The following is a 22,551-nucleotide window of genomic DNA, read 5'->3' as shown; positions in this document are numbered from 1 at the left end:
TGAAGAATGTATAGTTTATTTTTATGTATTATGATGTAAAATGATCATCTTTCTTATTTTTTTTAAACATTTCATTTCCTACTAAGAATATTATATTTTCATTCTTTTTTTTTTTCTCTTTTCGTCCTTTTACTTTTTCAATAAACCAAGCATATCTTTAGAGAATAGAGTAGGGGCCAAAAGTAGCCATCTTAAGCTGGGTGTGGAGGCTGTTGGAGGGATGATATTTGCTTTTACAACCCCACCTCCACCCCCTTTCTCCCAGTCCTAATCTATTAAGAGTGGTAAACCCAATTTGAAGAATTGAGAAAAATGGTATCCAGATCAGGTCAAAAAAAGGTAAAAAGAAAGTTTGTCTTCATCCATGAGCTTATTCCTGGAATTGTGGTCCAGGAAGTATATAGCTTTGAGTTTCTGAGCACTACTAAGGAATAGGATGCAAAGTTTTCAAAAAAAGAATATTTATATTTATATTTTATATTTATATTTATCGATGTAAAATATCACATAAATCAGGTATTGTTCTTTTTAGACGGATGCCACTAAAGAGCGTCGCGCGACCCATTGCTATGTAGAAAGCAAAAGGGCATCTCTTGGTTACACCAGATTTATGTTATGTTTAGGTTTGCAACATCAGGGTTGTCATGGTCTGAAAAACCTTATAAAGGTGCAACGAAAGAAAGAAAGGAAGAGTCATTGTTCCTTTTGCATTGCCCCAATTCAGAGAACCTTGGAAAGGTGTGGTTAGATATGATGAGGAATGGTCTCTTTTCAATCTTTTAAACTGCACATGTTATTGAGCGCTTTGCAGCAGTGTTATCCAATTAAAAATAAAGGTAAACTTTAAATTATTAGTATATATTTTGGCCAATTAAAAATAAAGGTTACAAAATGATTTATTGAACTATTTAAAAGTTTTAATTTAAGTTACTGATTGCACCGTTTGCATTAATTGAAAACTTTTCTTTCCATTCTCTTCTACAATTTAAAATTTTTTTTATGAAATAATTTTGAATGTTACATATATGTCAACAAAAATCTAAGCAATGATTATCAAATTGACTTGGATCTAAGATATATTTCTCTATTTGTTGATGGGTACAAATCTGCCATGATTATTGTTTGAAACTTGCTAGTCAGATTTTTAAAGGATAACACTTAGCGGTTTAATAATTTAAATAAAATTTTTGAAAATAGTTTATTGACCTGAATAAATTTTTTTGAATAAATCAATTATCAATTTATAATTTTTTAAAATTAAATAATTAAAATATAAATTTACTAATAATTTAATAACCTTGAATGCAATTTACCCAAAAAAAAAAGCAGAGCGTGCATTTTGCCCACTAACCAACCTAAGGGAATGGGACATGATTTAATAGGGGTATATGGGGAGGCGACCATATATGCTGAAAATAATGTAAGAAGATTAGGTGGTGTGTCCCCCCCTCATTATTATTCCCCAACACCATTGTCAACATTAAGAAAAGAATAGTGTTTTGACAGTGATTGAAACTCAAAATGGCCTGGCTTATAGGTGCAACATGTTAGTCAGATACAGCAAATGTTGAGGTACGAAGGGGATTAGGATTCGGCACTTTGACCAACGTTTTACTTAAGATATGATGCGAGAGAATGACTTCTTACTGCTCAAACCTATAAAAACTAAAAAATAGAAAATAAAATGAAAGCAAAATGTTTACATTCACCTCATTCTAATACATGAACAAATAGGATAGTAAATGACCAAAAATTCAAAAAAAAAAAAGAGAAAATAATTTGTGATTATCTTCTGCTTCTACTCATTTCATGTCTGGATTTTAAATAAAAAATGGTAGTTGAATTGGTGGCAATAATTATACATTGTTAAAACTGTTTTGAATGGGTAAAAATATGATTATTTTTTTTAATTTTTAACAAAGATTTTTGAATTCCTTCGTTATGTTTTGGTTCATTTTTATATTTGATTTTTTTTAAACTATGATTTTTCTTAAATTTTAAAAAATATTTTTTGGATTTCTTTTACCACTTTTCTAATTATTGTTGATTTATTATTTTTAATTTTAAAGAGGTTGAATGAAAAATAGGCGGTCTAATTTGTTTAACCTTTTATCTAGTTTTTATAAGATTATACTAAACTAAACAAATAATTCTAAGAGGAACTTTAAGATTGATTAATTAAAAGATTAATAAAATATATTTGTCAAATCTCTTTTAACAAATGGCATCTTATACTTGAGACTTCTTGTGAGGAACCTAATCAATAATGCTTGATAAGTGGCCCTACTTATTAATTGCTATATTAGACCGTAACCAACATGTTCCATTTGAAATGACATTGGGGCACACCATAACGCTACTCTACCTAAGCTTGTAGAGTTAAAGACTACTTATCTCTAACCTGTTAATACCGCCTAGGAGAGAGGAAAAGACCATTACCTTCTTTTGAAATGAGGTCAGTATTAAGTCCTACATTGATACCAATACCAAGAGTAACAAAAATATTAAAATTGTGATTAATAATTATTAATAATTGATAAAATAGAACTTTTTTATTCCACAATTTATCAAGGTAAAGAAAAGGAGACCCTTTTGATTGGATGAGACATCCTAACTTTGGCTCTTCCCAGAATTTGTGCTCATGCAAGGACAAACCATGGATCATAACAATACAATTTCTTTTAAATTTTAATGGAAATAGGAACATTAATAAAAACAAGTAGAAACGGCCTTAAGTGCCACATATTTAATTTTTGTGGATGATAAATAAATGTTTGAGACGGAAATTTCTTTTCGCAATAGCAAATTGGGCAAAGTTTAGCATTGGAAGACCTTCAAAATAGGCAAGAAATCACGTGAATGGCTTCGTAAATCATAATGATGCAGAAGAAATAGGGGGCCAAAAAATTAAAAATCTTTGTGTACAACAATTGAAACCCAGAATTAAGGAATAACATGGATCTCTTGAAATTCTACTACATATAAAGTCCTTCTGGGACGCCTTCTTTCTTTTTGAACATCACCTTTTCCTTGGCCTTCTTAAAGTCCGCATGCGTCACCTGTAATGCAACTCGATATATAGTAAAATTTCTATGAATAATTTGAATCATCGGCTACATGCTATTTATGCCACACATTAACACATAATATCACTAACAAGTACAAATGACTACAGAAAACAATGAGGTATAACAGATTCTCCTCTAACACCATCAACACACTAACACAGACAAAAATCAGCTGTAGTAGGCATCATATTGGCCCAAAATATGTAGGTTATCAAGGAAGATACCCTACAATTGAAGAAAATGAAGCATTCTACTAGTAGAAAGAACAAAATTTTCAATACTGTATCTTAAGGTTTCTTTTTGTCTTGCAGAAGAACAAATTTTGACACAAGTTTTCAGTTTATTCATTTAAACTGTTGTTTAATTCTAAATAAAGGGCAACAAGCATCTACTTCTTAGGAATAGATGGTGAGAATACACCGCTAATAGATCCTTTTCTCACTAACAACGAGAAATTAGCCACCTTACATTAAATTAAAAGCAAAAGGAGATTTGCATTCACGTATTTACGGGTATTTGCAAAACATTGCCAATTCTAATTGCTAATAGTCTGCTTGGAAACTTAGAATTATAATACCTATAGACCCACAACATAATCTAATGCAATAAAACTTGTATATATTTATGTAAAGCTATCAATTGGTTTTGATTCTACTACCTATGGGTCCAGGATGAAATCTTGTAGAATCGAAATTATATGTTACAAAATATAACTACATATATTATACGAGAAGAGAAGCATGAACTTTCTTTATTAGAAATTTATGAGTCTCACCTTCATGCGCCTCTCCCTTAAAGCAAGCAAGCCAGCCTCAGTACATATTGCCTTTATATCAGCTCCGGAGAACTCATCTTTTGTCATAACAAATTCTTCCAAGTTCACATCATCAGCCAAAGTCATCCTTGATGTATGTATCTGCGGTCCAAACATTTGAAAAGTGGGTTAGTACAATGAAGCAAGCTTTAAAGACCCAAACTTTTTATAAGAAAACGAGGAGAGAAACATATCTGAAATAGTGTTTCAATACATCATGAGACAATCACATACCTGGAAAATGCGCCTTCTTGTTTTGATGTCAGGTAGGGGAAATTCAATTTTCCTATCAATTCGACCAGGGCGAAGCAAAGCTGGATCAAGACTTTCAATCCTATTTGTTGCAAGAATTACTTTGACATCTCCTCTTGAATCGAAGCCGTCTAACTGGTTCAGTAACTCCAACATGGTCCTCTGAATTTCACGTTCACCACCAGAATGGGCATCGTACCTGTACAGGTATTGATGAGAAATATTTAAAATATAATGAATTCAAGGTATAACTGTTTCACTAACTTACCTCTTAGTACCAACTGCATCAATTTCATCAATGAAGACAATTGAAGGGGAAAGATCATCAGCAACTCTGAAGAGTTCCCTAACTAATTTGGGGCCATCTCCCAAGTACTTCTGAATTAATTCACTTCCGACAACACGCAAGAAGGTTGCAGATGTAGAATTAGCCACTGCCTGAAAGAATATAAATGACATAACAAGCTTAGCTATATTTTGTATAGCAGAAACAACCAGAACAGCCATGTGATACTAGTGTAAACAGGGAACCATAACCAAGACAAATAATATTAACAATTGCATATTATAAGCAAAATCACATATTTCATCCACGCTATCCCTCTACTCCAATTTTGGAAGTTTATCATGCTTGCACCTTGCACTGATGTCCAGACATGACATGATTTGTCTTCCAATCAAACAATTTGAAGCAAAGGGGTCGGAAAGGACAGTTATCAAATTCAAAAGCATTAATTATCATAGTCATGCGCATAGAAAGAAAAATGCCTTGGTGCAGATATAGGAATACACACCTTTGCAAGCAAAGTCTTGCCTGTCCCAGGCTCTCCATACAAGATAACTCCTTTTGGAGGTTTGATACCAATGTCCTCATATAATTCAGGGTGAGTCAGAGGAAGCTCAACTGCCTCTTTAATCTCCTGTATCTGAGAATCCAAACCTCCTATATCAGCATAGGATTCCAATGGAGCCTTTTCAACCTTCATCACTGATACCATGGGATCAACTTCATCTTGCAGAAGTCCAACAACAGAAAGAACCTAGGAATATACAATAAGCAAGCATAAATTTCTTTCAAAGAACAAAAGAATGAGATGGAACATAATGAAGATGCACACAATCCAAAGAAAGAATAGATGCAGAACCTTTAAATGGAAGAAGTTTCCTATTTGCCCTTTCAAGATTTATACTAGCATTTTGGATTAGCAAAAGTGTGATACGAGTAGAAATATTCCCAAAGACTTGAAGATGTCAACTTTAATAGCAAACTTGATAAGCAAATACCCCATCTAGGGCTTGCTTATTCAAATCTCGTACCACACCTCACTCGCATGTATTTGAGATAACCTCTGGCTTGAGACCTAAAGAATGGCTCGAACTTGTTTATGAGTTTAGCTTTGATTAAAAGTTCATATTTCAAAGTTCATCAATCTAAGCTAAAGTAAGAAATCATGGTCAAAACACAATTATTTATTCAAATTTCACAAGAATTCTCTCACGTATGATAATTTAGCAACCACTAGTTTGAAATAACATCAGTTCTATCAGATGACACAGCTGCATTCCCTTAATCTCATAATTTTTCTAGCACCAATTCTAAATGCGAATCCAAAAATTCATCGCTCTTTAAGTTCTTATATCATTTCATTTCAAGAATCTAAAAAACAAACCCTAAAACTAAAGCAAAACCCATAAAGCTTAAGAGTTCAATTACCTTATTGTGCATCAAAATAGCACATCCAGGCTCCAACTGATCCTTATCAACGAAAGATAAAATCCCCACATAATACTCAGGCCCAACCGACGATGAAACAATCGCATGGTTCTCATCGATTAGCTCCTCCAAGTTACCCACACTCATCGGCGACCCTCTCAAATCATCGACTTTAGATCGATCCTCCTCGGCTTTCTCTTCCTGAGGCTTGAGCCTTTCCTGGTTAGCCACAAACTCTTCTTCCATCAGTAAATAATCCTTGACCCGCTCCAGCTTTAGCAACCGCAGTTTACACTTCGTCAGCGGCGTTACAGTCGGAAGCCGAGCCGCGGCCTCAGGTCCTTTCTGTTTTCGTTGCTTGCGCCCCACCCTGGCTGGGGGCGCCGCTGGCTCAAATTTCTTATCCTTCTTATCAGAGCCATCGGGTTTCCGGTCCCCTGGGAAACCTTGCCTATTCATACCGCCCGGTGTTCCCTGACCCATCGTTTAGGGTTCGTTTTCAGGCCTCCGACACTCGGCTCAGATTATGAGATGGCTGTGGGATCTTTTGAAAAAAATAGTGCTATGGATTTGGGATCAAGCAACCTTCTAATTTTTTTCCCTTTATTGTATTGAAAAATGGAAAATGGGCTTTGAATTTGGATCTATAGGATTAATTCAACTCTTTTGGGCCTTCTTTTGATTGAAAGCCCCAAATTTGGTTGTAATTGGGCTTTTTAGTTCTCATCTTTTAATAAAGTTATTATAAAGAATAGATGGTATGAAATTGTGATTTCATGTCATCCTTATTTCATTTCAATAAGTAAATGACAAATCAAATTTGATTTGTCATTATCTCATTGGAAAGGAATAGGGATGATGTGAAATTACTGTTTAATACAATTTTTTCTCATTTATTATATTGTATGGAGAAAAAATCTACTACTTTTTTTGGGGTTTAATAGAGGTATAAGTTAATAGAGCTTGTCGCTACACAACACAAACTCAATGTCTGAGGCATTGGAGATATGAATATGGAATATTTTGCCACAGATGTCTCTGCCCTTCCCAATCAACCTTATGACTGCAACAATACTTAGCTACTACACTTTGTTGAGCAAAGTAATATCACAATGAGCATTCTCTAAAACTTACGGATGGTTGTCCATATTCTTTAATTACCTTTCAAAGGGATTTAACACTATATTGAAGCAGCAGTATATATCATACAGTTTGAGTGAATTTTCAACTATATTGAGAAAAAAAGAGTACTAACAAGTCAAAATCTTAATGTTGTATAAAGTGACAAATATGATCGGAAGCTAGAGCTTTACGAGTGCGAAGCACAGCAGGGAATTTAGCCGGAAAGACCAGAGCTGCACCATCTCGCCTTTTTTGAGTTGGTTGTTCTTCACAACAGGGTTCCACGTGTTAGTGAGGACATAGAGCGAACTTGACCCCATAACCCACTTGTTAAAGGTAATGTTTGTTCCCTTCATGGATGGGTCTAACAACCACACCTGCATGGGGTTTTTGTCATCTAACTCTTTAGCCTCTGCCTCGTTGAGAAAGTCATGAGTTTTGACTTGCGAGAAGGGTATGGAGAAACGACTGGCAGTAGGGTTTATGTCGGAGAAAAAGATGGTCTTTTGTATGACCAGAACCAAACCCCTACTACCCATCTCTTCAACTATAAGTTGTCTGAATTTGGGAGGCAAGTTTGTTGGTGGGATTGGGCAAACGGATTCTCTTGCTTCCTTCTTCTCTTCGGCTTCAGTTTTGGTGCTACCCAATCGTCTTCCTCTTCTACTGCTTTGAGATTACGTTTCCTTTTCAGTCCAACGCTGTTGTTGAACTTGAACCTCAGCTTGAAACCCGTATGGTCTTGTTTGCAAAGGGTTTGAGGTGGTGGGGGTGCAGTGTGGCTTTTCTGCAATTTCAGTTGGTCAACATGGAGTACGTGCAGCAAGTAGTCAAAAGGACCCCAATTGGGATCAATCTTTGTATCCTTAAAATCATCACGACTGAGAAGCTCCATCATCTTATCGTTTTCACTGAAACAAATTATTTTCTGTATTTGCTTGAAACTGGGAATGCTGCTTTCTTGAGATAAATGTAATGTCTATCTATCTATCTATCTATCTAGTGTATTTAGGAAAAGGGTGCTTGAGATGAAAGTAATAGTTCTTGAAATATGACCGTTAAACTATAGTTTCCCGGCGGGGCATTTGAATGGAGTTGTTGTTTACTGGCAGAAAGGCGGCAAATAATGGGCAAAGGTGTAAAAAACCCAATCCCCCACATTTGTGCTTGCAACTTTTCTGTTCTGTTTCTTCATATCCATAAACAATATCAACGTTAAAGTGGTGGTCAAAGGGGCTTCTCCGGTGGGCTGCTTTTTTTTTTTTAAGTCTTTGAATTTCTTCCCCCTAAAATGGCTAAATTAAAAAAAATGAAAGTGGGATCATTTATTTAATTTATTTAATTACATGTGATATCACATGTCATAAAACAATAGTTAAAAATTTATGAGTTTGGTTTGATTTATTTGAATTTAGGGTTTTAGGGTTTATTATTTGTAATGATCCAAAATTCACAAGCACCGAAAAAGTACATTATCGGGCCTCCGTCTTAGTAAATTGAGTTCGAAAATAATTATTAGAAATAATTATTAGACTAGTTGTGTGTTTACTTAGGTATTAATTGGGTGAATTTAGTTTAATTAAAATAAATTAAAAAAAAAAGGACTAAATTGATCTAGGGGTAAAAGTTGAATTATAGATTTTTATGTTTTATATATTATATTATATTATATTGTATTATATTATATAAGAAAAAAAAAGATGACAAATGTATGGTAAATATTGAAGACATGTGTAATAGTAATAATTACAGGGGTACACTTTTAATAAAAATAAATATGTGCTTAATTAATAAGTAAAAGATTTTTTTTTAATATGTTATTAGTTAAAATAAAAGATATAAAGTAAAAGAAAGAAAGAAACAGAATAGCTAGAAAATAAGCAGGGAAAGAGACGAAAACAGGGGAAGAAAACGGGAAAGAAAAATAAAAGGGAAAACTAAGGATTTAAAGCTTCAAGTTAATTGGTAAGCTAAATTTAGCCCTTTCCTCTTCATTTTGATATTTTAAAAGCTTTAAAACAAAATTTTGTTGAAGTTAAGTGGAGGTTATGGAAGTTCATAGGTTTTTGAACATGATTCATTTTGAACAAGTTGTTAAATTAGGGGTTTAGTTGATAGAATTTTTAGTTAGAATAGATAAAAAGAATGATTTGTGAACTAAGTTGTAAGTTTTACATAATTGGGGTTAAGTTATAAAAAGCCTTAAATTAGGGTTTATGTTGAATAAATGATGGAATTGAGGGTTATTTGATAGAGTTTCTAGTTAGAGTTGATAAAAGGATTAAATTGTGAACTAAGCTATAAGTTTTGAATTTTAGGGATTAAATTGAGGAAAATTCAAAATTAGTGAAAAATGCTGAAAATTAGTAGATAAATTTGGATTTAGAAGGAATTTGAATAGAAATAGAGTGTGAATTAAGTTAGAAAAATAAGTAAGCTTAGTTAGAATTAAATTGGGAATAAGTAGGAATTGAATAAAAATTTTATTATTATTATTATTGTTAATATAATTATTATTATTATTTTTAATGATTATAATTAATAGTGAAAATAATTATTATTTTCGTAGCTAACAAGGAAAACGAGGCATCGGCATCTAAAGGTAAGTATTAACATTTGAAATTAAGTAAGAATATGTGTATATTGAATTGTATGTGAATTGAAATAATAGATGTTTTGTATTGATTGAATATTTGAAATTGTTGTGGAAATGAATTCGAAATAGGAAAAGTAAAATAATACCCTATTAACTTATCAGACTAGATTGGATACAAATGGCATGCCATAGGATTTGTGATGTGATGAGGAGATTTGTAGTTCGGCCGAGAAGATGACTATGTTATTAAATGCTTCGGTTTATCCGAAGAGGCATTAAATGCCTTATTGGTGTGTTTGGGAGGTTATGATATACTGGTGTGTTATGGAGGATTTAAATTATTCCGGGTGTGTTTAGGTTGGATATTTTGGTGTGTTTGGGTGGAATCCGCGTATCTGTCCGAGTCCGAGCCTTGTTAATAGGGTAAATAATTGAAATGGAAATTTGAAAATGAGATTAGTTGATTTGACACTATTGAAAAATATGAGAAAGAATGTATGATATAAATTATGAATTGATTTAGTATGTAAATATTTAAATATATAAATTTAAGATTTATGGAATGATATATGAATATTTATATTTAGTTTAAAGTGATTTTTTTAAAGACTATGGTCAATATTTGAAATTTTATTATTATTAAATAGTTTAATTTATAGTAATACCACTGAGTATAAAATACTCAGCGTACGGTTGTTTCCGTGCGCAGGTTGAAAAGGGGTTAGAGTCTCGGTTCAGCATCTAGGACAATCCCGACTCCGACATAAAGATTTTGGTGATGTTTTCTTCCTTTAAGAGAAAGTGGCATGTACATAGGATTTATAATAGTTATTTTGACATGTTATATAGTTTTGTTGTAAAGTAAGATATTATGTGTTTTGATGATTATATTAGAAAAATGGTTTAAGTTTTTTTTAGCATTGGTATCAAGTTGAAATGGCTTAGTTAGTTTTATGTGTTAATTAGAAATGATAATAGGATTTTATTTACTTAAGTTGTTATGTCTATATGTCAAGTAGGATTAAGTATATAAATGCCTTGGTTGAAATACTGAAATTGGGTTGGTTATGTTTGAAATTTTGCAGGGGGTTTAATGTAAAAATAAGTCGAAATGCTGCCGAAATTTTTATAAAAAAAAATGAATGAAATCAATTAGTACAAATTTATAACAATTTATGAATTATTTTAATATTTGGTTATTTATTTAGAATTATTTGTAAATTGTTTGATATGTTCGGTAATGCCTCGTAACCCTGTTTCGGCGACGGTTTGGGGTTAGGGGGTGTTACATTATTAGTGACAAAGCTCAGGAAGAATTTGGGTTAAGTGTTTATCCTTAATACATTTTTGAAATTAATGGTGAAAATATAAGTTTTTAACAGAATGTGATCATGTAAATAGCTGAAACATGCCCATCTTTGATTTGTACTAGATGTTTTTCAAATTATTATATATATCCATGAAATTTGTGTAACCTTTGTGATTGGAAAGAGCAAAATTTTCAAAACAAAAATTAAATTCAACAGAATTTTGTAATTCAATCCATGATCGAGTCTAGGCATAACAAAAGTATCAAAGATTAATTCGTGATCATAGTAAAAATTAAGTTTGTAAGAGGCACCAGGTTGTCCAAAATATCCCACAATGCAATGAAACTATGTATTGTCACATTATAGATTTTACCATTATCAACGTCACAAAATCCCTTGAACAGAATGCGAGACAAATCTAGAAATGTTCAAAAACTGAATAGGGTCCAAACCTCAATATAAATTATCGATTTTTTATTCAATTAATTTATTTGGTTCGATTGAATAGATTATTAAAAATCATAATTTTTTAAAAGAATATATATTAAAAATAGATAAAATTGATTCAACCAACCTTTATTCTAGACCAATTCTTAGTCTTATTGGTTGGATCGACCAATTTGGTTCGGTTCTAAAAATATTGCTTTAAGGATTCAATTTGTTGTGGCTAAGACTTAGAAAAAAAATAAAGGTTAACTTTTATTATTAGTCTTTATATTTTAATTTGGTCATTTTTAGTCTTTGTACATTTTAAATTTTAAAATTCCAATATTTATGAAATGAAAATTGTTAAATTTATTAAGTTTTGTGATTCCCATAATATCATATTAGCATATTAATCACTAAAAATTTAAATAATCATTCATCATTTGCGTCAAGATTGAAATTTTAAAAATTGAAAAATATAAGAAATTAAAGTGATACAATTGAAGAACATGGACTAAATCTACACTTGTATGCATAGTACAAGACTGGTAATTGAATTTAATTAAATGGGTTCAACTGCCACCATTTGGGTCATGACTAAAATTTCAAAATTTGAAAAGTACAATACTAAAATTACCAATTCGAAAAGTATAGGAACTAAATTTATAAGTTTTGTAAAGTACAGGGACTAATATCAGAATTTAGCCAAAAATTAATAATAAAAAAAACCGATAACTTCAATCCGGCTTTTCCAAAGCTTGACCAATCTGGGTTGGGCCCTATTCCCCATCCTCTGTGAGGTGGAGATGAAGTGTCAGGATTCTGGACGACATAGATTTTCAACTTCTCACAGTTTTGAGTATTGACATTCAAATTACAACAGGGAAATTACAGAATTCTTGATCTTTTTCAGAAAGATAAATATCTTGCTAAACATAATTTAGTATGGCTTCCTCACCTATGGTTCATTACATGTCTTCTGTATCACCACACTCTCCAAAATGTTACCACAATAACCAAACCCTAGCTCTCCCTCACTCTAATTTCTTGTCTCCCACATCCTTTTTAAGGTTAAAGAGGAAAACCCTTTTCTCAAATATTCAATTTAACAGGCCCTTAGCACCAAGACCCTTGGTATATGCACTTCAGTCCAACTTCTTCAAAGGTTTGCTTTTTTGCTCTCTCTTCCTTTTTAATTCTTCGGAATAAGCATTGCCATGTTGATGGATGTTCAAAAATGATATTTCTGAGAATTGGGTTTGTGATTTATGTTTGTTTATCTCTAATCCTATTGAGCTAATGAAATAAATGAAAATGTTAGTAACATAAATTGAAACTGTGATGTAATGTAGGTCTTGTGGTTAGTATGGTCTTTGCAGATAATCATGTGATAAGCTGTAGGGTTCATGTTGATTCAAGCATACAAGGTTCATTTTCTTGTTTTCATTTTGTACTAACAACCATTTTGAACTTTATTATTAGTTATTCAGACTGTATGGAAGGTTGGGAAGGATGGAGTTGAAGCTGGAACCAATTTAGTGCCGGTAAAAGTTCAATCTTTTTGCTTCTGTGATTCTAGTGTCCGGATAAAAGACATTCTTGAATATACTTGTCCCTATGTTTTTGAGTTCAGGACTCTGTCCCGAGACCAATCGCAAGGATCTCTGTTTCAGTTGTCGTTCTGTTTGTGACACTTTTTGTACTCAAGTCATTCCTGTCAACAGCTTTCTTCGCGCTGGTATGTTTTATTTCTTACTTTCTTTCCATCTAGAGGAATATACGATTGATGATTTTGTATTGCTTTTCCTCAGTATGTTCTTTATATGCCTTTTTTCTATGAATGATTTACCGGTGCCAGTTTTAGTGTAGTCGCTTTGGTAATCATCATGAAATGCTGCGTGTTTCTTCCAATTATGAATTACGTATATGTTGAGAGTGTAAAACTGTTGTACCAGCATTTGTATAGTTAGTTAGAAATTAAGTAACAGTATGTAATTAGTTATAGTGTTAGTTACATTTTCTGTATATATTTACTGCATTTTTACTCAAAGGAATTAACAGTTATTCATTCAACTCTTTAAGCTTCTTTTCTTAACAGTATATATTCAGGAAAGGCTTAGGTAGCAGCATAAATTCAGTTCTAGAAGCTAAACGCATCAGTAGGAACTGCAAGCTATGGCTTGTGGAATTGCAAAATACTTATATTTTGCTTCAGTGGCACAAAGTGGGCCTATTTTTTCTTAAAATTTAGAAGTGAGGAGAGAGAACAAGCCCTTGGGGACAGCAGAAGTTTGCTACATACAACTACAAGCAAATATATGGTGTGCGTCTCATCTTTTGCACTTACATGGTTAGAGCGTCTTTATAATTAGAATTAACACGCAACCTATGTTGCTCAGACTCTTCATTTTTCTTGAGGTACTCATGTCAAAGAGATATCAAGACATGGGTGCAAAGGTACAGCCCTCATTTGAAAAATTGAGCATATCCGTGTAGGACACATAACTAACTGTTCCTGGCACTCACTCCTGCTCCCGCAATCAAATAACATAGTCTATAATCTATAAGAATGTTATCTACATGTTAATCTGAGTGTGATACATAAAGAAACCTTACTGCCTTGAAGCCTTAGTTGTTTGGTTACATATTCAGGTCTCCCTTTTGAATACCTTTATTTACTTAAATCTGAATCTAATAATAGAACCACATCATCTCTGTGCTGATAGGCCAATAAAACTTGAACCAACTTTTACTTGGTGAAATGCAAAATATAAAATTTTATTTGGCAGCTTTAGACAGTTGTATTCGGCTTGCTACTGTCAGACAATGGCTGATTGCCAGTGACTGTTAAAAACCTGGAAAACATCCTTATGAATCACAAGAAGAAACATGGGTAACATAAATCAGAACCTTCACTTGTTGGTTTTCTTGGATACCTGCAAGTGATGAAAGTCACCTAATTTTAATTCTAAGAGTAAAAAATTCAATGTCTATGCTTGAATCAGGTACCAAGTAGAATTTGCATTTGTGAACATCAGATAACTTAAAGAGCCACTGGCTTAGTTGTTAATGATTTGAAAAGCTATTGCATATCTAATTTGACTGTTCGTTTATTTTTCCTCGAGGAATATGGGAAGCAGTTATCCTTTTTGCTCATCTGCTAGAAGATTTTAACTGCATGCCTATGTATCTACGTTATATTTCGTTTTTCCTCGTCTTTTCAGTTGTTAAAATTGCGGGTCCATCACTAAAAATAAGAGTATTTTTATTTCTAGATTATTTATCTGAACTTTAAGGTTAAGAATTGTATGTCCATTATGTTTAAAATGAACACTGGTTGGTCATCTGCAAGAAGGTCCCCTATTCACCTCCCCTCCCAGTTGCCAGGATGGTGGCAGCCTCTATAGGCAGAGCCCCATTTTATCGTAATCACTAACAGTGATGAATAATAACGTGTTCTTCTGGATGAACAGGCCACAATGGGACTTGTGTATTTCGTATTTATTGCCTTGAACAAAGATCAAGGACCAAGAGGAGGCAGTGGCAGTGAATCCATGGAGGACCCTGTGGAAGAAGCAAGAAAAATAATGGAAAAGTACAAATGACAAATGACAAATGCAAGATCATGATAATGGTCTATCATCCAAATTTTGTGTTACACTCTTATATAATTTGTAGGCATGCACTGTAAATTAAGAAGAAACATCTTGTGTGGAATATCTATAATCCATAATCTACAACTAAATATTAAAAAAAAGATAAAGTACTGTAGAAGTTAGGCTTTTGAATGCTGACACGTTAGCAGTTGGTTTATTTTCTTCATTTGGATGAATGAGAAAGTAGGGGAGAAAAAATGCCGAATTACCCCAGTCCCTGTACTTTTTAAACTTCTGGATTAAGTCCCTCTACTCGCTTTTAATTTTAGGAATTCCATCCACTGAAAATTAAAGTTAAATTAATATAATTATTACTTTATGTCTATAAATTTGAATATGGGTTATCAATTAAAATTTATTTTTTAAATATTTCTATTGTATGTTTGCATTATATTCAAATTCAGTCCATTCAAGAAAATGTTTATTTTAGGTTTTTACTTTAAATAATTTATTTAAAATGATTGACCCAAATTTGATTCACACATCAATTTAATATATAGTTAATCTTAAATGATTATTAAGTAAATTTAATCTTCATAATTGAAAAATCATAATATATTAATAATATTATTACCATCAAAAGATTAGTAGATGATTGCTTTATATAATAAATAATTAAATTTTAAGGAAAAATAATTAATTACATAAATTAATAATTTTTTTAGTTTGAAATTAATTATTATTTATTTAAATAAATTATTAAAAAATATTAATCCACCTGCGTTAACTGGGGAACTAATGCCAGCATATATAATATACACACTTTGTCTCTTCACACAATTTCATCAGCTTGGTTCTATTCGATCGAAACTTGTCCTCTTGCGTCGAACAAGTTTGGTTTTTAAGGTAAAAAAGTAGGGGCATTAGGTTTAAAAGTGCAATAGCAAACCCTCCTCCTTAACCATCAGCTCAAAGGCCTTGTTGATCTCAGATAAGGGGACCCCATGAGTTATAAATTTATCCATCCACCTTCTGCATGAAAACCCATAAATTATTTACAGTAAATGGTTTGTCTATATCAGAAGCAAAGCTTGAAATTAGCTTGTAAATGCTGAGAGGATGTGTTAATGGTTATGTACCTTGTTCATTTGATACATGATCATGAACATTGCTCCCTTGATGGGCACTTCATCAAGAGCAACTACACTCCACCCCTGCAGAATCTTTAAAATTATCCAAGGACAAATATGGTACATGGTTTAATTAGTAAAACTTAAAAGAGTCTGTTCATTTTGATATCCACACTAAACAGGAAAAGCTAGAGGGACTAAAGGCATCAACATATGCTTTAGCTAAGTAGATTCAAGCTTCAGACAGATGAACTCATTACTACTAGAAAAACATAAATGAAGCCCTTTTCAGCATACAGGGCAATAGCCATTTCAGGGATCCATTTCCATTGATTTATGATCATGAAAATTCATATTAGCCTTTTCTAATAAAGAAAGCTTTAGTTTCAAAGGAAATGAAATTAGTGTACCTTTACAGGGAATAACATGGCCCGCAGTACTCGATACGTTAGACCAAGCAGCCTTGTTTGTGTTGTAAGAAAATGAGGAGATTTGTAAGAGAACCGATCACTTTCTCGAACAGTGTTGAAGCTTTCAGCATGTGATTCATATGTTTATACTTTTACGTAAGTACAGTCACAAACACATCTATCACCATGAAAACCCTACAGTTGTTTTTTACCCTATTTATAAAAAAAAACGTAAGCTCTCCAGTTCTTATAGTAATGGTTTTGTGTTCAGGAACAAGCCAATGCGCATATTTTAATAAAAACTGTGTTGTGAGATGTTAATAGCAGTAAAGCATTTTATCAGATCATCAATGTCAGCTAAACAAAAAAAGGCTGCTTTTTTTTTTCTTTGTGAAAAATGCCACCCAAGTGAACCAAACCAAGCTCCTTTCAACATTGGGTTTCTTTTATAAATATCTACACTATAATAGTAAAGATCTGACCCAAGAAAAAGAATGGCCTGAGAAGGGGCCTTATTGCTCCTCTGCTAGACCTATCCAACTCCATTTCCATTATTGTTTTTATTCATCAACTTCATCATATCATTTGCAAAACAAAGAATGAAGTCATCAGATCATTTTTATTGTAAAAGCATGTGATAGAAGAATAAAAGCAAAACAATAGTAAACTCCTCTAACCAAAAAAAGGGCTCATCATCATTCTCTCTTAATTCATAAATGAAGAGATAAGTCTAGCTTTTGATCTCTATCCGTCTGATCAGCACTCCCAATGCCTTGATTATTATCTTCCACCATTGTTAGCTGTTGAGTGAAGTCTCCACTGCACCTTATGCTTCTTTTCCAATTGAAGTTATAACTTTGCTGGTCTTTTTGGTCAATTTGATGGTGGTGGTGGTGGTGATAAACATTGTTACCCTCACCATAAAACACTGCATTGTTATCAAATCTGGCTGCACCATTCGACCCGAACCTGTGGTGAGGATTTGGGAGATAATGGAAGTTGGCAGCATGCGCTGTTATGTACATCGGAGAGTGTAAAAAGCTTAAATGGTGGTGACTTGCTGCAGCTGGTGCATAAACAATTGGTAATGTCGGAGAAGATGAAAAGTTGGTGGTTGGTCCATAATCTGATGACCTTTTAGCCTTCCTTGCAGCAGTTCTTTCTCTCTTGTGGGCATTTTGATGACCTCCCAAAGCTTGAGAACTGTAAAACTTTCTTGAACAGAATAAACAAGGGAAAACCCTTATTGTCCCATCGTCTACATTGGGTTGATGAGACACTTTCTCTCCATGATCATCTTCCATACCTGTGGATCAATACAATGGTCATCAGTTTTCATGCAAATATATATATAAAATAAGACAAAGAAATGGTAGGAATCTATTGAAAAAAGTAAAAACCTTTGAAAAAGAGAACAAGAAATGGCAGGTGTTTTGAACAAGTACTATAATAGAAGAACTTAGCATTTGGTGGGTTATGATCAGATAGGAAAAGAAAGGGGAAAAAAAAGAGAGTTCGGATTCAGAAGCTAAGTTCTGAAGAATTGGAAAACGTGAAGAGTGAGAACATAAATAATTAATAAATGGAGAGTTGTATGTATGGGCAATGGAACAGAGAGATAAAGAGATAAGTGGGGAAGTATTCTCCAATAGGGTTGTGGAAGCTGAACATGAAAGGGAGTCATTGGTGAGAAATGTTAAATATTAATGGGGTTGGAAAATGGGAAATGACTTGAATGGAAGTCAGAGTATCAGAGAGGTGAGCTTGGAAGATGAGGATGGTGATATTCAATGGCCAATATGGAAGGATTGGGATTGGGTGCCTTAATTAAAAAGCTATAAAGTCAGTCATGCACAGTCCCCACTTGATCTGAAAACTGAGTGGTGGTTGGCTGCTGCTACCCTTTTCTCCTCTTTCTATGTGCTCTGCATGCAAATTGGCTCTATTGTGCTGCTGCTGCTGCATTCAGCATTGATCTCGCAGCTTCTTCTTCTTTTTTTTGACTTTAAAAAAAAATGGTCATGGGGCTGACAGCAACAGCCACTAGTGCTGCGTTTTCCACCGCCAATCCCATGCAATTTGGCTTTTTTGGGTCCATGCCTTGTTGCATCTTCATGTGGAGATTGGAGAACCCAATGCTCTTCTTCAACTCGTCTTGGTCATTGTGTTTGCCCACACACCGCATTCCTCATCTGTGTTTTCTTTTTTGGCAATATTTGAACTCAACCATGAAAATATTTAGATATGCATGGAATTAGGGGGCAAAATCAAAGAATTATGTAACTTGGGGAAAGAGAAAGCTTAAGGTATATACAAGTGAAACTGAATATTTTATAAGTTGAATTGTTTACAAGTTAGGTGGTTCATTTAGTGTGTTACCTCTAATTTTGATCGGATTTACTAAGATAAATTTTTTATTTTTCGAATTAATTTAACTCGACCCAAATTTAATTTAAATAATATAAATATAAAATATCTTTAATGATGAATATACTTATTTAGAGTTAGTAAAATTCAATTCGATTTGAAAAAATTAAAAAAAAAGTCGAATTTCGAGTTAATCGAATTAAATTATTCGAGTTATTCGAGTCAGAAATTTGAGTTTCGAGTTCGAGTCGGGTTGAACTTTACAATTCGAATAACTCGAATAATTTGAATAACATATTGGTGTAAATACCCTTTTGGTCCCTATCAATTTTGAAAATGAATAAATTGGTCTCTCTCATAAAAAATTACAAAATAAATTCAAAATAAATTTCAAAAAATTTAAATAATTTTTAAAATTTTCAAAATTTATATTTTAAAAAAATTATAAATTTTTTAAAAAAATTGTAAAGAATATATAAAGAAAGTTTAAAATTTAAAAATTTTCTAAAATAATAATTTTGGGACCTGAATAAGTTAATTAATGATTTAAGTGTATCAAACTAAAGTATCTTTTCCTTTTTTTCTTTTGAAAAAGTTTTTAAATATATATGGCTTCAAATTTATGTACTCGAACATGTAATTAGTTATACTGTAACAAGATTTTAATTTGACATGTTTAATTTTTTAATTTAACTCAAACAATTTCACTCGATTTGAGTCGACTCGAATTTCATTTCACTTGACTTAATTCGAAAAATTTTTAAATTAAATTAGCATGATAAAATAAGACTCGTCAACTCAAAATTTTTTCACTCGATTCAATCAAACGCTCACCCCTAAATCTACTCATGACCGGGTCACCCATCCAGGCCTAAAGGCCTGTCTAAAAAATGGGAGGGTTTGGACATAATACGAGGCCTAAAAATGGATTTAGATAAAATTTAAGGCCCATTTTCTATATGGGCCAAGCCTTGGACAAGTTTTTTGGCCCAAGCCCGCCCGCCCTGCCCAAAATATATTATGTTATAAAAATATTATATTAATTATATATGTTAAATAATAATTATTTATATTTCTATTTCTATAAATCACTAACCCAATAACAATTACACCCATTACGCAAAACCTAAAAACAAATACCAACTAAATAACCCAATTCAAAATATAAAATTTAAATTTTTTTAATAAAATAAAATATTTATTATATTTATTTGTGTTTTTTAATATAATAAATCATTTATTATATTTATGGTAGTGTTTTTTTAATATAAATAATTTTAATGTGTTAGAAAACTTTTATTTTAGTGCATTTAGTGTATTATATTTTTTTTAAAAATATTTTTAAATAAAAACTAATTTAAAAAATTAAATATGGGCAAGCCGAGTTGAGCTCAGGTTTACCTTTCTTAAATTGAGTCAGGCTTTGGCAAAAAAAACAGGCACACTTTCGAGTTAGGCCAGGCCCGAACTTGAAAAATCGATCTAGATATCTTGTATGGACCCGACCCGACCCATTAATACCTCTAATGATGAACATAGAATACATTTATTACAATATGATATTAATAATTAAAATAAAAAGGTATCACACTAATTAAATCTAAAACATAAAATAATTATAAATTTATGATTGGAATTATTACCTTTTATTGGAATTTTTTCCAATAATAACTATAACGATGCAATTTTAATGAGTGTCATAAAATAATTATAAATTTATGATGGAATAAAAGTTGTGGTATCAATTTTTTTAATAATATTAATAAAGCATATAGTAAAATCTCGATAAATGAATATTCGATAAATTAATAATTTCAGTTAAATAATAATTTTTTCGGTCCTAACTTGGGCCAAGGGGATAAAATAATAATCTCGCTAAATACATAAGATAATAATTTTTAGAAAAATCCTTAAGGGCCAAATAAAAATATAAAATAATAATTCATTTAATATACTGAAAATTTTATATACAATACAAAAAACTAAAGTGCTTTCTAGGCAACTCTTATTTTTTTTCAATTTTATTCTTTGCTAAAATATGCATTTATAATTAACTGCTTCTTTGCATGTGAATCAAATACAATTTCATTTTTAACTTTTGGAAGGGTATAAACCAAATCTGATATATTCTTCTCATGTTATATTAAATAATTCTTCAAGGTATCCACATTCCACAGCTAGAAAAGCCTCTTTTGGAGAAACATATGGTAAAACATTATTGTCATCTGGATATTGCTCGTCATCAGTTGGCACATCCATTACTTCTTGAATAATTTCTTCATCCGTAAGTGACTCCTTCAAAGGTTCATTTTCACTTGGATAATTCAAAATCTGCTCAACATCCATGACATTTCTATAGTGTAAATCAGAAATTACTTCTTTTAATTTATGAATGCCTTCAACATCACCAATTTTTTGTTGGAGAAGCATATCCTTCTCAAATCGAATTTTGTAACGCCAGAAACAGTTTGCAATGGTTGTAGGCTTCACATCAATATTCCAAGAAGCACATCAATATTCCAAGCAATATTAATAAAATGGGTTGCATCCAATACATTAATCTTTTCAGGATTTATTTCTCATTTCTCGTAACCTTCCAATATGCTAGAATAAAAGTGGCGCCGATAATAAATCTTAACTGCTCTTATAATTCCAGCATCACATGGTTGAATTTTTTATGTTGAATTTAGAGGTAAAAAGAATAATTCAACGTTTCTCAAGCCTTCAATAACCTTGGGATGGGCTGGGCAATTGTCTACTATAAGCAACACATTTCTACCTGTCATTTTAGCATCAAACCAGCGAATAAAATCTTGAAAAGGTAATCCAGTCATCCATGATTTTTTGTTGGCTTGATATTACTGTTAAGATTGTCAATATTCACATGTTTAAAGCATTTAGGATTAACAAACTTACCAATAACCCAAAGAGGCACTTTATCTGAACCATCCCCATTGCAACAAATAGTAAGTCTTTCCTTGTCATTTTTTCGTCCTTCTAATTGCTTTGTAGCCAGTGAATGATCTGCTTGCAAACGATAAAATAAACCGGTTATAGGTATCCTTCCAATCAAAATTTTCCAATTTAGCTCTTATTTGAGGTAAAACATCTTCAATATTCTCCATAACAATTGAACCACTTTCACCAAATCTTCCATAAGACTTAATCTCATGTCTTGCCTTGAACCGTTCTAGCCAACCAATTGAGAAGTTAAATTCGAAATTTGCATCACCATACATTTTCTGTAGAAACTCTTTTGCTTTAGTTTGAATCATTTCTCCAATCATGTTTACTTTCTCTTGATATTGGAGAAATCACTCATACAATATCTTCTCTAGCTCAGGAAATTTGGCTGATTTGTGCCTTTTAGCATTGTTATTCTTTATCTCTTTTGACAAATATTCAGATGACCTTTTAAGAGTATTTGATATTGTTGATTGGCTAACAGAGATATCAAATGTTTGTTGAACCCACTGTTGCAAATCTTTTTGACTTGAAGAAGGATGCTCATTTTTGTACTCACATGATGTTTTTCTCATCTCATTTGTCAATCACTACAGCAAAACAAGTTTTTAGCAGCGTTTTTTTAGCCCTATAGCGGCACTTTGATAAGCACCACAAAAATCGCCGCTTTAGATTGCGCCGCTAAAGTTTGCGGCGTTTATGTGAAAAAACGCCTCTAAAGAACATTATCTTTAAATATCAAATTCTATTTTCAACTCTACCAAATTAGTAATAAAAAGAAG

At 32.3% G+C, this 22,551-nt stretch overlaps 3 protein-coding genes, 1 long non-coding RNA gene, 1 other non-coding gene and 1 pseudogene across 8 annotated transcripts; 2 read left to right on the top strand and 4 right to left on the bottom strand.

The window, feature by feature from the left end:
* Nucleotides 1–2,786: 2,786 nt before the first annotated feature.
* Nucleotides 2,787–6,468, bottom strand: LOC121219563 (26S proteasome regulatory subunit 4 homolog A). The gene is made up of 6 exons (XM_041097901.1): nt 5,849–6,468; nt 4,929–5,174; nt 4,403–4,572; nt 4,117–4,333; nt 3,844–3,984; nt 2,787–3,059 (listed from the first exon to the last, which is right to left on the bottom strand). The coding sequence occupies exons 1-6, from the start codon at nt 6,329–6,331 to the stop codon at nt 2,976–2,978; spliced, it is 1,341 nt and encodes a 446-aa protein (XP_040953835.1). The 5' UTR covers nt 6,332–6,468; the 3' UTR covers nt 2,787–2,975.
* A 681-nt stretch (nt 6,469–7,149) lies between these two features.
* On the bottom strand, nt 7,150–7,868 carry LOC107925764 (B3 domain-containing protein At3g25182). Its single transcript, XM_016856488.2, has 2 exons — nt 7,570–7,868; nt 7,150–7,528 (listed from the first exon to the last, which is right to left on the bottom strand). Exons 1-2 carry the CDS (start codon nt 7,866–7,868, stop codon nt 7,150–7,152), a joined length of 678 nt encoding a protein of 225 aa, XP_016711977.2.
* Nucleotides 7,869–8,840: 972 nt separating this feature from the next.
* Nucleotides 8,841–10,692, top strand: LOC107963575 (uncharacterized). The gene is made up of 3 exons (XR_005916398.1): nt 8,841–8,935; nt 9,540–9,572; nt 10,276–10,692. It is a non-coding gene; the product is annotated as an uncharacterized lncRNA (long non-coding RNA).
* A 1,369-nt stretch (nt 10,693–12,061) lies between these two features.
* Nucleotides 12,062–15,166, top strand: LOC107925719 (uncharacterized). Of its 4 annotated transcripts, none has more exons than XM_016856440.2 (5): nt 12,063–12,467; nt 12,655–12,699; nt 12,785–12,846; nt 12,936–13,040; nt 14,776–15,166. In XM_016856440.2, the coding sequence occupies exons 1-5, from the start codon at nt 12,248–12,250 to the stop codon at nt 14,905–14,907; spliced, it is 564 nt and encodes a 187-aa protein (XP_016711929.1). In that variant the 5' UTR covers nt 12,063–12,247; the 3' UTR covers nt 14,908–15,166. The 4 variants fall into 4 exon arrangements, with proteins under 4 accessions (XP_016711930.1, XP_040953834.1, XP_016711929.1 ...); XM_041097899.1 differs by lacking the exon at nt 14,776–15,166 and adding an exon at nt 13,401–13,623; XM_016856441.2 differs by lacking the exon at nt 12,655–12,699 and having other exon boundaries at nt 12,062–12,467.
* A 515-nt stretch (nt 15,167–15,681) lies between these two features.
* On the bottom strand, nt 15,682–18,499 carry LOC107925750 (uncharacterized). Its single transcript, XR_001692052.2, has 4 exons — nt 17,839–18,499; nt 16,439–17,744; nt 16,038–16,112; nt 15,682–15,930 (listed from the first exon to the last, which is right to left on the bottom strand). It is a non-coding gene; the product is annotated as an uncharacterized protein (transcript).
* Nucleotides 18,500–21,384: 2,885 nt separating this feature from the next.
* LOC121219189 (CENP-B homolog protein 2-like) lies at nt 21,385–22,344 on the bottom strand (annotated as a pseudogene).
* Between the last annotated feature and the right edge of the window lie 207 nt (nt 22,345–22,551).

Source organism: Gossypium hirsutum, chromosome D07 (assembly GCF_007990345.1).
Source record: "Gossypium hirsutum isolate 1008001.06 chromosome D07, Gossypium_hirsutum_v2.1, whole genome shotgun sequence".
NCBI classification, from domain to species: Eukaryota; Viridiplantae; Streptophyta; class Magnoliopsida; order Malvales; family Malvaceae; genus Gossypium; species Gossypium hirsutum.
The sequence above is the reverse complement of the archived record's forward strand: the minus strand, read 5'-3'. Positions and strand labels throughout refer to the sequence as shown.

Bases quoted from the DNA above. Each gene is read 5' to 3' on its own strand.
- LOC121219563 (XM_041097901.1), bottom strand. From the start codon at position 6,331: ATGGGTCAGGGAACACCGGGCGGTATGAATAGGCAAGGTTTCCCAGGG. The intron at 5,175-5,848 runs GTAATTGAACTC...GTATATTCCTAG, and splicing joins CTATTTTGATGCACAATAAG to GTTCTTTCTGTTGTTGGACT. The intron at 4,573-4,928 runs GTGTGTATTCCT...ATATTCTTTCAG, and splicing joins GCAAGACTTTGCTTGCAAAG to GCAGTGGCTAATTCTACATC.
- LOC107925764 (XM_016856488.2), bottom strand. From the start codon at position 7,868: ATGATGGAGCTTCTCAGTCGTGATGATTTTAAGGATACAAAGATTGAT. The intron at 7,529-7,569 runs GTTTGCCCAATC...TCCCAAATTCAG, and splicing joins AGAAGGAAGCAAGAGAATCC to ACAACTTATAGTTGAAGAGA.
- LOC107925719 (XM_041097899.1), top strand. From the start codon at position 12,248: ATGGCTTCCTCACCTATGGTTCATTACATGTCTTCTGTATCACCACAC. The intron at 12,468-12,654 runs GTTTGCTTTTTT...GATGTAATGTAG, and splicing joins TCAGTCCAACTTCTTCAAAG to GTCTTGTGGTTAGTATGGTC. The intron at 12,700-12,784 runs GTAGGGTTCATG...CTTTATTATTAG, and splicing joins AGATAATCATGTGATAAGCT to TTATTCAGACTGTATGGAAG.